At 46.1% G+C, this 13,021-nt stretch overlaps 1 protein-coding gene across 3 annotated transcripts in view; it reads right to left on the bottom strand.

Annotated features, from left to right (window-relative positions):
* The window catches only part of CDON (cell adhesion associated, oncogene regulated), a 57,347-nt gene that overhangs the window by 10,731 nt on the left and 33,595 nt on the right, over positions 1 to 13,021 (bottom strand). For all 3 annotated transcript variants that reach the window (XR_015808206.1, XM_088177956.1, XM_088177957.1), the window contains exons 10-16: positions 11,736 to 11,910; positions 9,462 to 9,590; positions 7,689 to 7,895; positions 6,884 to 7,065; positions 5,640 to 5,745; positions 2,376 to 2,498; positions 735 to 962 (exon numbers count right to left, since the gene is read on the bottom strand). Coding sequence is in view for 2 of the 3 variants with exons in the window: in XM_088177956.1 (XP_088034082.1) it covers positions 735 to 962; positions 2,376 to 2,498; positions 5,640 to 5,745; positions 6,884 to 7,065; positions 7,689 to 7,895; positions 9,462 to 9,590; positions 11,736 to 11,910 (1,150 nt within the window). In the remaining variant the exon portion in view is untranslated. The remainder of the gene's footprint in view (positions 1 to 734; positions 963 to 2,375; positions 2,499 to 5,639; positions 5,746 to 6,883; positions 7,066 to 7,688; positions 7,896 to 9,461; positions 9,591 to 11,735; positions 11,911 to 13,021) is intronic.

The raw sequence follows: 13,021 nt of genomic DNA, 5'->3' as shown, positions 1-13,021 counted from the left end.
TTATCTTGCAAGAAGTTTTGTTTCATTTCTCTCTGTAGGAAAATAAGAGCATTTAAAAATAACCACAGGCCGTGGCAAGAGCAAGGGTGATTTATGCACAAGGAGCAGAAAAGGCCAGTGCAGATATTCTCCTGGCTCTGGGTTGTTGGCGGGTGCAAAGCACCTTGCAAAGCTCCTGCTCCAGCCTTCTGCTCACTAATGAACAGGTTTTCCTTATTAGCACCTCTCTGGAAGACTTGGCCATTGAATGCCATCTCATTGTGCAAGGACTAAGAGCTAACAAGGGACTTGTCCTAGAGCTGCAAGTTCTCTTTCTTTCCAGATGAACTCGAGAAAGGGAGAGATCCAGGATTTAATTGTCCACAATTTTAACAAGTGATTACGATTGCACACATTCTGCCTCTGCAATCATGAGAGACCTATGCAGGGGCTAAAAGTTAAACACAAACTGCAGAAACTTTGCCCAGGCCTTTCCCACACCATTCCTTGGGTGAAAGTGCAGAACAATCCTCCAGGGATGCAGCAGGACAGAGGGAGCAGCAGTGTGAAGAAACGGAGACATTGCTGCTCTTAAAAACCCAAGCCTGCACCTAAGGCACACCTGGAAGTACAAGTCTCTACAGAAATGCCAGTTGGCTCCTAACAGGAAACTGCTTCCCATCCATAAAACGCAGCATGGACATTCCTAATTTTACCCTGGTGATATTTCCCTCAGGAAAGCAACCCCCACTCACTCTGCATGGCGTTCTGCTGCCGGTTCTTCCAGAGGCACATGGCGATGAAGACGATGAGGATGAGCACCATGACGCCCAGGACACAGCCCACGATCAGGTAGAGCATGTCACTGCTGCGCACGGGGCCGCTGGCAGGCACAGCCCCGCCGCCCCCCGCCCTCTCGGGGGGGTTGGGGGGCGTGCTCAGGTCTCTCACTGGATATTCCGAAGCTCCCGGCGTTCGTTTCACTGGATGAGTAGAGACAAGAATGTGCACATCCACTAAATGCGTTTTCTAAATGTGTTTTTTCCACGGTGAAATGAAAATAATTACTGCTGGGTCTGAGTCCCGTTGCCTCGCAAAGAAAGCTTCCAAGTCAATATTAAATCCTACAATGAGAATGCCAGCTCCTATTGGGTAATAACTGTTTGCCTTGGAAAATGGTGATTATCCTGCCTGCTCACCCTCTCTTTGAGGTCACTGGAACTTTAACGAGCTGCTCGAGGTACCGGTGGCTGCAACTGCTCTAACTCTCAACTTGAAAGAGCACAAATCTTTCCACTTCTGAGGTCAGGAAAAACCACAACACTCATTTCTCTCGCCCAGGCTCTGCCAGATGACCTACTCTTATCTGATGTGAACCCTGCTAACCCCCTTTCCAAACCACACAGTTGAAGATCAACCAAGAGATGAACAGAAAATCACTGAAAATGAGATGCTAGTTTAACTCAGGAATTGCATTTACATTAGTTTCCAGTACACCACAGTTCAGATTTGTTTCATTTGACACTAAAAACCCAAAAGAGGTGTCTGGCTTAGGAGTGAGGCTGGTCAGAGATACAAACACCTCCATGCAGGTATACTGGATAAGCTGGATCACTCTTATTAGCCTGGGGGAGAGAGATTTTAAGGAAGAGGTAGTGTGAATGACAGATTGTATCTTGCTCATTTTAAAATTAGAGAAGAAAGTTCTATTCCTTGCAGGAGGGAGACCAACTGTGTGTGCAGCCTTGCAGCCCTGCAGCTCCTACTTCTTCCTTCAAAGGTTTCACTGCTCACTTCACTGAATTTTGATGCTTCCGCTCCCAGAGGGCTTTTTTCTTTTTTTTTTTTCAAACATTTTTTCATAGCTCTGCATTTGAAGTTTACTGTCTGCATTTTCCCTTTACAGCCTTACTTGGTTTTAGAGATTAAAGGAGACAGGAATTCTTCGCAAAATAAATGTGACTGCCATATCTGACACTTCCCGAGAACAGTACAAACTTTGTGCCAGAGGCATGCAGGATTAGGGATGGAGGCAGCCAACACAGCCATCAATTGCTGTGGTCTGCACTTATACAACGTGTCACAGAGCCCTGAAGACATAAAACAGATGTACAAATCAATTCTGTCATCTTCAGGCGCATGGTTGTCTCCTAAGGAGAGGCCATCTCTGCAGCGCTATCTCTGAGGGCAGGCAAAGCTGCACAGCTCTGCTGGGAGCCTCAGGATCACTTTCCATATGTTCAAAACAATCCCAGCTTCGGAAGACAAAACAATCCTCCGAAACATTCCAGAAAATTACGGTCATCATCGCAGCTGACTTTTGTGCTGCACAAAAATCCCCCCCAGTGGATCTTTCCTGTCCCAAAGGCCACCTCGGCTCGGCCCCGCAGCCTCACCTTTGGTCTCGCAGATCATCACGTTGCTGTACTCACTCTCCCCTCCCTCGTTATAGCACTGCATCTTAATGTCATACGAAGTTTCAGGCTGCAGGTGATTTATCAGGTGCCACTGCTTTGTACCTGTGGGGGGACAAAAAGTAAATTGACTGCAGTTCAGTTACCCACAGGAGTCAGAATTATGGATGAGTGCACTAGGGGCCTTTTCTACCAAATGCAGGGGCACTGCAGCTTCTCTTGTTAGCACAAAAATCTTCAGTAACAGTTTATGGACTTAGCTGAAACCATGGTCCATGAGTGGCATCCCTGCTCATGGCAGAGGGTTGGAACTCGATGATCTTGAAGGTCCCTTTCAACCCAAATTATTCCATGACTCTCTAAGACTTGCATTATCTTGTGAAAGTGATTATTAGAACGACCTTTTGATGAATTAAAGTGAAGGTTTTTTCAGTATTTTATTTTAATGAAAATCTTTCTCTACAAAAGCCAAAACTCACTAAACTCAAACCCCAGACATACAAGTGGCCACACATGTGCATTCCAAATCAACAGCAGCCTTGTGCACCCTAAACATGGAACTGCCAAAGGATGGGTTTAGGGTGGATTATCCTGACTATTTACAGTACACTGGGCAAGTAACAAGGAAAAACTGTCACAGAGAGCTTGGGACAAGGAAGAACCTGGCTGTGAGCAGACTTTCTCCAGGTGTGAGGTACCACTGCAGCCATCAGTGTTGTGCAAGAAGGACACATCTGGGTTGCTCAATTTGGCCAAAACCCCAAATAACTGAACGTGCATTTTATGACCCATCCTGGGAATGCAGAGAGGCTGTCCTGGTGCCACTGCCCCTGCAGAGCCTGAGCCCCAGCCCCAGCAATCTTCTCTAATAGGATGGTTTTGTCATCTCTGGCCCCTGGCCAGCATTTCATTTAGACACCCTCCTGAAGTACTGAGCACTTCAGGATAAATCACTCCCAGTTTTTACTTTCACGGGCTTGTGACAAATTTTACTAAACAGCGACCCTTTTTTTTTTTTTTTTTTTTTAAGGGCGTTTAATTAACTGTTTGAGTGCTCTTAATCCCTCTTGGAAAATACCACCTTGAACTGTTTCCACTGTTTCTAAGGAACTGTCTACCACCTACTGATTTAGGCATTAATAAAAAGGCTCGGGCGTGCTCGGCGGGCAGGGGCTGTCACTGTGACGATGCTCAAACTCCTCTGGGACCCCAGCCCAGGTCCAGCAGGGTACCCAGAAAGGTCCCCCTGGACCAGGGGATGCCCAGCACGGTCCGTGTCCAGCTCTGCACGTCCCAGTGAGAGCGGACAAGCCTTGGCTGAAGCTGGGACCGCCTTTCCCTAAATCGCACGTTTTCCCAAGATTCAGGCTCGGTTTTCCCGGCGCCCCCACCCCCAAGCATTCCTTTCGGTAATTACTACACCAGGTTTTAGGTTTCCGCTTCAAACCATTAGTGGAACTGGAATCAGTACAGGCACTTTAACTGTCCTCTTCGTGCACCATTAGCAAGGGAAAACATTTAAACAACTGACATCAGACTGCATTTACATTTAAAATTCAATCTCCAGGATCCTCGAAACAGAGAAATTCAGACCAGAAACAGAGAAATGCAGGACATCACTGCAGGACCGGTGATTTTTTTTGTTTTTGTTTAAAGAGGCTGAGAGATACCAAAGAGCCATCAGTCAGGTTTTTTGCTTGCTTTTTCCTTCAAATAAAATCTGATTTTGCCTGTAGCGGCATTTATAAGGAAAAAAAAAAAAAGGTTTCTGCAGAGTTTTGAATGTCTCGAAAGACAAGACTTAACAGGAAGCGGTGAGGAAAGCCTGCGGCAAGCACTTAGCTAGCACAGGCATCACAACACTTTTTCCACAACTCATGCAGTCATTTCAAGATAAAATTCCCTGTCAAAAACCAGATTAATTCAAAGGTAACAGAAGGGAAAAAAAGTGAAGAACAAGTGATTTATGGCAAAAATACCTCAAGTCACATGTTCCTCTACATATTTCACATCAAGTGCTTCCAATCACAACTTAATTGAAAATAGTTCTCTCTCTTTTTTTTTTTTCCCCTCCTGAAAAGCTAATTTAGGGGAGCACAGTAAAGAAAAGTTGAAGTTTAAATCTTTCCACCAAGTGATTTCTGTTGCAGGCTCTGGCAGAGCAGAGCAGCTGCTAATGGTTTCAGACTGCCACAAAGAGTTCAATACACACACGCTCAGAAAAAAACCCCTGAAACAAGCTAATTTCACAGCACAGTGGAGCCCACTTAAACAACTAACTGCTCAGTGTATAAGATTTATAAACACATGAGTTCTGTCTAGCAAAAGCTAAAATACATTTGCAGATGAAGGTGCAGCCTGCATAAGGTTCTTTAAAGCCTCTGAGCTCAAACTCTGGATCTTTAATAGCTTTATAGTGTGCAAAAGCTTATGTCATGCATCAAAGTACTATGTGCAGTATTGTCTGGCAGGGGAAAATTTTCAAAATAAAGGTCCATTCCTCTTGTAACTGAATAAATGAGGGGGAAAAAAATAATTAACGTCATCGGGCCAGAATGAGATCACTGCGTTTGCTCAGCCCGAGCAATAAGGACATTAAATAAAATATTTTTTAAAGGGTTTTCCACTTCTGGACTAATATAGACATTATCTAATAACTTCTTCCAGGAAAATGATGATCTAATATGCACAGGGGAAAAAAATAACTTGATTAAAAGGCAAAATGAAGCACAAACATACTTGCATTTGCAGAGTGCTAGAGCACTTGAGGCTAAAAGCAACTTCCTTATAGCAGGAGAAGTGATTAGGCGAGGTGAGAGAAGGGCAATTACACACAAGGTACTACCAGCTTAGAAAGTCCATGCTGGGGTAAATAATTTTAAAAGCCAGCTACTTGTTAGTACAGTCTTTAACCCAGATGTTTTTATCCTGGGTTAAACCTCATTTACACCACTTTCTCTTTATACAACTTGAAGCTACACCGGTTTAAATAGACCTTCATTAAGGATGTGCAGCTGTGTAACAAGCCAAACTTAAACCCAGTATTTAGTTCTCAAGCTCCCACGTCAAAGAGGCTTCAGAAGGAAGAAAGCAGCTCACGTGTGGGCAAAACCTGACGCTGGGGAGTTGAGATCGCTCCTTCTGTGAGATATATTATAAAGACTGCTTGGGAAAAGCAGTTTAGATTTCATATAAACACAGCCAACATGGCTACAGGGTGTCCTTCCCCTTCTGCAAGCCCCGTACCGTCCACGATATCGCGCTTGTAGTCGCTGTCGTTGTCGCTGTCCGTGGGCCGGTAATAGATGTAAAATCCTTGGATGGGTGTGTTGTTGTTGCTCGATGTGATGTACTGCAAAGGAATTTTAAGAGAGGAGAAAAGTTTTAACTGAGTCCTGCTGAGTTGTCACCACCGAGTATCTCTGCAAATATGAATATTTTTACTAAGGCTGTGTAAGCAAAGGTGGCTGAACTCCCAGGAGTAGCCAGAGAGTAGGATGGGGACATGAGACTGAGCTGGGGCTGACACTTTCCTCCCGCTTCACTTCCAAAACCCTCAGTTAGGGTTTGACCATGCACAGCCTGAAAATCTGCATGATTAATGGAAATGGAAAAGTTAAAACCATAAAACTTTTCAGAAAGAGTTAAGGTCACTCAAAAAATCAGCTCAAGAATCTTTTACTTTAAGTTATGCAGCCTCCTGAGGAACCAGAGGTTATTTTAAGTTTATTATCCTTAACATCTCTTAAGGCTGAGCTAGCTGAGCAAACTAACACTGGGAACTCTACACATTAAATCCTCCAAAGTATACCGGGGGTTAGATTTCAAAACAAGAGCAAAGAATTTCTGTGGGTTTCAATAAGGACTTTAAAGTACTTGTTTACAATAGACGAGGTAACAGGGGAAAGGAAAATGTTTCTCTAACATGAAACCTCCACTGGATGTGAGGGAAGACGGCGGGTTTGAAACACACTCCCAGCCACCCCAGCCTGGATTGACAAAAGCAGCAGGAATTGCAGGAAACAGAGCCAACTCACTCACAACTCATGGCATGAACAGGGCTTGGGACAGAGTTAAGCCCACTGGTGCCTCTGATATGTCTGTGCCAGAGCAGGTGGACTGGGGCGGCTGCAGCCTCTCACTGGAGCTGCCAGTTGGGCACATCTGGCGTAACCCGAGGAGGGGAGTGTGGGGTCCCCGGAGAGCTGGAAGGGGAGCGGGGTGGAGGGAAGCTGGGAGATGGTGCAAAAGGCAACAGATAATTGACAGGACTGCCTCCGAGTGGGAAAAAGGGTCTGGAAATGGGGGCAAAGGAGAGAGGCACAAGTTCCATTAAATCAGTTCTAGCATAGAGACACGAGGTGCCTCAGCCCCGTCCTGGTAACACGATCACCTCCAGGTCTTGCGGGGAGGAAAACCCCCCACTCCCCACTCTGCAAACAGCTCTTAATCCTCAACTCTGCAGTGTAAGAGCAGACTGCTGTACCCACCGTCCACTTCAGCATGATCTGGGTGTCGCTGATGGCCTCGGTGTAGGCGATGTGCGGGCCGGCGATGGGCCGGCTGGAGAAGCGCCCGCTGAAGCCGGCCACCTGGTACGGGCGCGACGCCGCGCTGCGCGGGCTCTCCCCGTAGGTGTTCACCGCGATCACTCGGAACCTGTACATCTCTCCTTTTAAGGGAAAGAGGGGGAGAAAGAAGCCCTTGTAGCAAAACAAAAGAAAGAGGATTCAAGGGGAGACTAAACAGATTAGGAAGCACTTTTTGCACAGCGTCCATTTAGAAAAGGACGGCAGTCCTTGCCACGGACTGATGTGGAGATATAAACAGCTTCCAGAAGTCACTCAAGGAAAGGCTATTGTACACACAGATGGAGACACCTCCATCAGCTCAGGAAGTCCCTAAACTTGTGGGCAGTGAGAAAATGCTTCAAAGGATCCTTATCACCATCTACTCCATCTTCTCTTGTGTTTTTTCCCTGAGTTTTCAGGGCTGGGTACTGGAAGAAGTCAGGACAGACATTTTTCCATTAATGCATTTTTCTCTACATTCTGAGTGTTCTCTAGAAGGACAATTAAGTTAAAAATAGCAGTGATACACAACCCTCCTCTCCACATGAACAAGTATTAAATTATGGTGGGGTTTCTTTTTCCACTTGGAAAGCCAGAAATCAACTTGAATTCATGTAACAAGCTCCTAGCCCATACACAAAACCCAAACCTAATCGAGCAGAAACGGGGTAATCCAAGCAGAAGTTGAATAAAACCTGCAGGAATGAAATCTCATTTCTGATACCTGGCTCCAAGTTCCGAACTTCCACGGACAGCTTGGAGGGAGAGATGTTGCCAGCTGCCACGAGCCAGTCGCTGCTGCGACCCAGACGTTTGTACTCCACTTTGAAGGCAGTGATGGGCGAGCCCCCGTTGGCACGGGGGATCCACGTGACGTAGACGGACGATTCCGATGCCGTGGATATCGTGGGTCGGTCAGGAGCTTCTGGAACTGGAAGGGGAAATTTGCTTACAAGAGGATTAGAGGCAGCCGAGACTTAATTTTCACTAACAAGAGATTAGACTCGTTGCTGATGATTATGTTGGATTTCACGTATTAACAAGGAGAATCTTAAATCCTCCTGAAATCACCACTGCCTTTACTCTGCTGAAAAAGATTGATGCAGACAACATCAAAAAACATTGGAGGCAGATCTAAATGCTGTGGATTATCAAAGGTTATCCCAGAGGTTTTTGTTCAACTATTTTCTTCTAGAGCTACCACTTCAAGGCTTTTATTCCCTCAAGTTTTTTTCCTCTATTAAAAGAGAGAAATTGATTATATCATCAATATAATATTAAACCTCTGATTTAATATAATAATAAGCCTCTGGTTATGCCAGAGGTTTTTGTTCAATTATTTTCTTCCACTCCAAGACTTTTATTCCCCCAACTTTCTTTTTCCTCTATTAAAAGAGGAATTGATTATATCATCAATATAATATTAAAAAATTACATGGCATTGCACTACTCCAACCATTTCTACACGAAAACAGACACAGACACTAAGTGAACAGGAAAAACATGGTTATTATTTTCAAGCCCCCCAAAATCCCCCCAGATCCAATGAAACTTCAACCCATTTGCATTAACAAGTGCTGGAGAAATGAGAAGGAATAGAGAACAAAGCATGCACCAGGATGTACTTACAGAACTCACTGGAGTTACAGGCAGCAGTGGGACAGAGAAGGGAAAGAGGTGTTAGTAAATCTGGTTGTAAGAGCTGTGAGGTTTTACTAAACCAGCCTGGATTCATGAACAGGGAGCTGGTGCTGAGGAGTGGAGCAAGGAGCAGCAGGCTGGCAGCTCTGGGGCATGCAGCAGCTGAGCATTTGCAGCCAGGCACAAGTAAGGCCCTTGTGTGGCTCCTCTGATATTCAGTGCTGCCACAAGCTCAGCTCCTCACCTGTGTTATTAAACTCTCCACTCACCTTTGGCTTTACCCCAAATTTTAGATACCTTTGAGATCTCAGCCCCTGAGTAAATCTGCCTGAACCAGGACAAGGAGTTCAAAGACTGGGGGAAGGAGGGGTGAGAAAAAAGACTATAAACGTGCTCTTTTCACTGGAAACCAGGCCAAACGTTGTATCTACTGGGAAGTGCTTATATCTCCTCACCATCAGAAATAAGCCTGTCCCTGGGAAGCCACAGGAGAACTTTCAGAACAGATACCACACACTTTGAGAACTTAAAGCTGTGACACAGCCATTTCCCATTTCCTCTTCCTCTGGCTCTTTCTCAGTGGAAGGAAAGAGAAAACCAGAGTATTTAGCAAAATGAAACCACGGGTTTAAAAATGAGCAGTAAAAACATGGGTTGTAAGCGAAAATTCTCTTGTTTTTTGAGAGCCACACATGCAGGCAGCAGCATCCTTGGAAATATCCTATTTAACAGAGCAACCTCCAAATAAAGAGGAAACAGAGAAGACAATACAAGCACTTGGAACAGTAATAAGCACAGATTAACTCTTTGCAACACAACTTTTCGTGCCTGAATCACAAACCATCCACACTCCTACCTCCACTGTGGCGAGACAGGTCCGGAAGGATGACACCGAAATTATTTGTGCCTTCAGGAACAACGGGATGTTTGGGGATTCCTACAGGTGGAGATGGAGCCTGTGTGTTTTTTGAGGATGATGTTCTTTCTAAAAAGATTTGACAGACAATACATCAGCATAGGGCATGCATAAGGAAATGCTGTTTGTCAATGCTCACTCTACAAGGTCACTGTGCTGCCCTGCCTCCAAATCCCAAACTGAACAGTCAAGAGAACAATCAGGGAGTTTCTTTGGGACAGCATGAGAGATTTCCCACCCAGGCTGTGGGTGAGTGATTGTCCATCTGCAGTACTGACATCCACAGTGCTCAGTGGTGATGCCACCAGCTCCTGCCTATGCTGCCAAGCTCACTCATCACATCATCATGTGGGGAAAATTACACACCGAAATCCATGTCTAGAGAAGCAGTAAAAATGCTGTGGAAGCAGCTGGAGCCAGTACACCAGGCTGAGAGGGCTTCGGACCTAGGGCAGTAGGGGTGGCAGGACAGTATGGAGCAGGGAAGGGTGGCAGTACTGATTCCTCTCAGTTTGACAGGGATTGACCAGAGGACCGTGAAGAGGAAGTGTCATCTGGGTTTAATATGATGGGCTGTGACAAGTGGCTTTGCTGGTGGGAAGTTTTCTCGGCCCCCCAGTAAGCTGGGAGGGTCAGTAGCAGGAGGAACATGAGTATGAACACAAGGATGTCTTTTATGGAAAAGTATGGGTGGAATGGGATTTTGCTACAGTTTGATACCATACCCTGGGGGTTGTTAGAACCTGACTTGTGGAGGAAAGTGGGGTGGAGGAATGTGCACCTGTGATGATAAAGGGAGGAGGTGTAGCACAAAAAATCAGGTAAATCTGGGGTTTTCTACAGAGAATCCCCCTCAGATTCATCCTGAGGGTCTGTGCATGGAAGGGGATGGCTGAGAACAGGCTGGAGATGGGTGACTGTAGCCTCTCAAGATGGTGTTTGGCCTCATAGTAGGACAACCTATGAAAGGGGAGAGGAGAAGGACTCCTGTGTTAGAGGTTTCTTTGTGTAAGTAGGGGCCCTAGCAGAATCCTCATCCAGATGAGGATGAGGCTCCCTTTGGAGCAGGTGAGGGACCAATCAGCCATACTGAACATTTCTGTGTCTGGGTGAGGGCAGTGCAGGCTGGGACTGTGTCTGCTGGGCTGTGTAGGGTGAGTAGGTCAGAAATTATTTAAGTTGTTAGGCAGGTGCCTGGGAGGGACCCAAAGTTTCATCAGGCAGAGATGTTCTGGTGGGGTGAGTGGGTCACAATTAGGGAGTTGTTGACTTTTTTTAGAGGGGGGGAGATTTTCCGAGATTGGGGGCCACCAGTTCTGTTCACTGATAGAATGATGATAAGGATGGATAGGGCAAAGGATCTGTTTCACAAATTTCATGAAGACATTAAATTATTTTTTAAAAATTAAGCTTTCCTGTCCTTCATAGAATTCCAGAGGGGTTTGAGTCAGAAGGAACCTTTAAGTTCATCTTGGTCCAGCCCCTCCCCTGGGCAGGGACACCTTCAACTATCCCAGGCTGCTCCAAGCCCCATCCAACCTGGTCTTGGGGACAGGGAGAGGACAGCCACAGCTTCTCTGGGCACCCTGTGCCAGGCCTCACCACCCTCACAGGGAAGAATTCATTCCCAATATCCCATCTAAACCTGCCCTCTGTCACTTAAAAGCTGTTCTTGGACAGTAGTCCAAAAAATATCTACTTGTTTGTGTGCTAAAGAGCACAGGCACCAGTGTCCAAGTTTGAAAGAAAAAATGCTCTGATTAGGAATGTTGTGCTTGTTGCTGTCTGCACACAACTATCAGAACAGCTGGCTCGTGGTCAGCAGAGATTGTCACTGAGGTGTCTGCAAAGCAAACCAGGAACAGCTTTGTTGATACATGAAAGCTCAAAGCAGAGTTTCTCCTGTGATTAAAAACCTCAACAAGGACAGGCTGCTCCTGACTTTGCTCCTTAAAGCAAGAGAAATCCCACAGTACAAATCTTAGCAATCACCCCAAAAATAATATTATCAAGCCTTTAATAGCTTCTACTTACCAACAGCCTCACACTCAGGGAAGTTTGCCCTACAGCGATTTTAGCTATTAGAGGCTGTTCTTTAGCAAATAAATTGCAGAATATTTCACATATGGCTTAGCAGATGCCATTAAATGACTGATGTCATTAAATAAATGTCTCTGGAAGGCCAGGACACAGGGCACATTGTGCTGCACTTACCCTTGCTGGTGCGGAACGTCAGCATGGCCGGCTGGCCCTCGCCAGCAGCGCTCCTGGCCACCATCAGCACTTCATAGAGGCTGGAGGGCTCCAGCTCGGTGAGGCGCAGCTCGTTCTCACTGCCCGGCACTCGCACCGTGTGCCAGCCGCCCGCAGCGCTCAGCCCGTCCTCCAGCTGTGCACAGGAGACACTGTCACATGGCAGGCTTGGAAACGGGAGTGCTCACACCCTGCATCACACCCCAAAGTAAAAGTGTTCTCCTACATTTACCTATGGTTTGTCTCCAGCTGTGCACAGGAGACACTGTCAGCATGGCAGGCTTGGAAACGGGAGTGCTCACACCCCAAAGGGAAAGTGTTCTCCTACATTTACCTATGGTTTGTTTCCAGCTGTGCACAGGAGACACTGTCACATGGCAGGCTTGGAAACAGAGAGTGCTCACACCCTGCATCACACCCCAAAGGAAAACTGTTCTCCTACATTTAACTATGGTTTGTATCCAGCTGTGCACAGGAGACACTGTCAGCATGGCAGGCTTGGAAACAGGGACTGCTCATAAACCACATCACACCCCAAAGTAAAAGTGTTCTCCTACATTTATCGATGGTTTGTATCCAGTTGTGCACAGGAGACACTGTCAGCATGGCAAGCTTGGAAACAGGGAGTGCTCACACCCCAAAGAGCCTGTGACACTTGCCAAAACTGTTCTACATTTACCTACGGTTTGCCTTCAACTGCACACAGGGAGAAACCATCAGCTTGGCATGCTCAGAACCAGGGAGTGCTCACACCCCAAAGGACCTTTGCTCCTCACCAAAACTCCTGCTGTTCTCCTACATTTACCTATGTTTTTTTTCTATCTGCACACAGGGAGAAACCATCATCAGCACAGCATGCTCAGAACCAGGGACTGCTCATACCCCACACCACTCCACACACAGGCACCAAAGGACTTCTGCCCCTCACCAAAACTCCTGCTGTTCTCCTACATTCTCTTACTATGGTTTGTCTCCAACTGCTTCTACTACCAACAGCAGCTTTGCACCCACTTTCACAGCACTCCTTGGATAAACTTATTTTCCCTCTCCACACACACACATGCAGTTGGTTTTGACTGGGTGATTTTTTTCCTTTTCACTTGTGGTTAAAACTACAATAGCCCAAATGATTTTCAAGCCTTCAGTCAACCTTCAGCTGTGTGCTACTAAAGGGCTGGACCCATAACCCTAATGAGAAGGAGACTTTCCCTGCAATAGTCCATCTTTCCCTATACTTCAGCATTAAA

Source organism: Sturnus vulgaris, chromosome 23 (assembly GCF_052056855.1).
Source record: "Sturnus vulgaris isolate bStuVul1 chromosome 23, bStuVul1.hap1, whole genome shotgun sequence".
NCBI classification, from domain to species: Eukaryota; Metazoa; Chordata; class Aves; order Passeriformes; family Sturnidae; genus Sturnus; species Sturnus vulgaris.
This window is presented reverse-complemented; position numbering and strand designations above follow the sequence as displayed.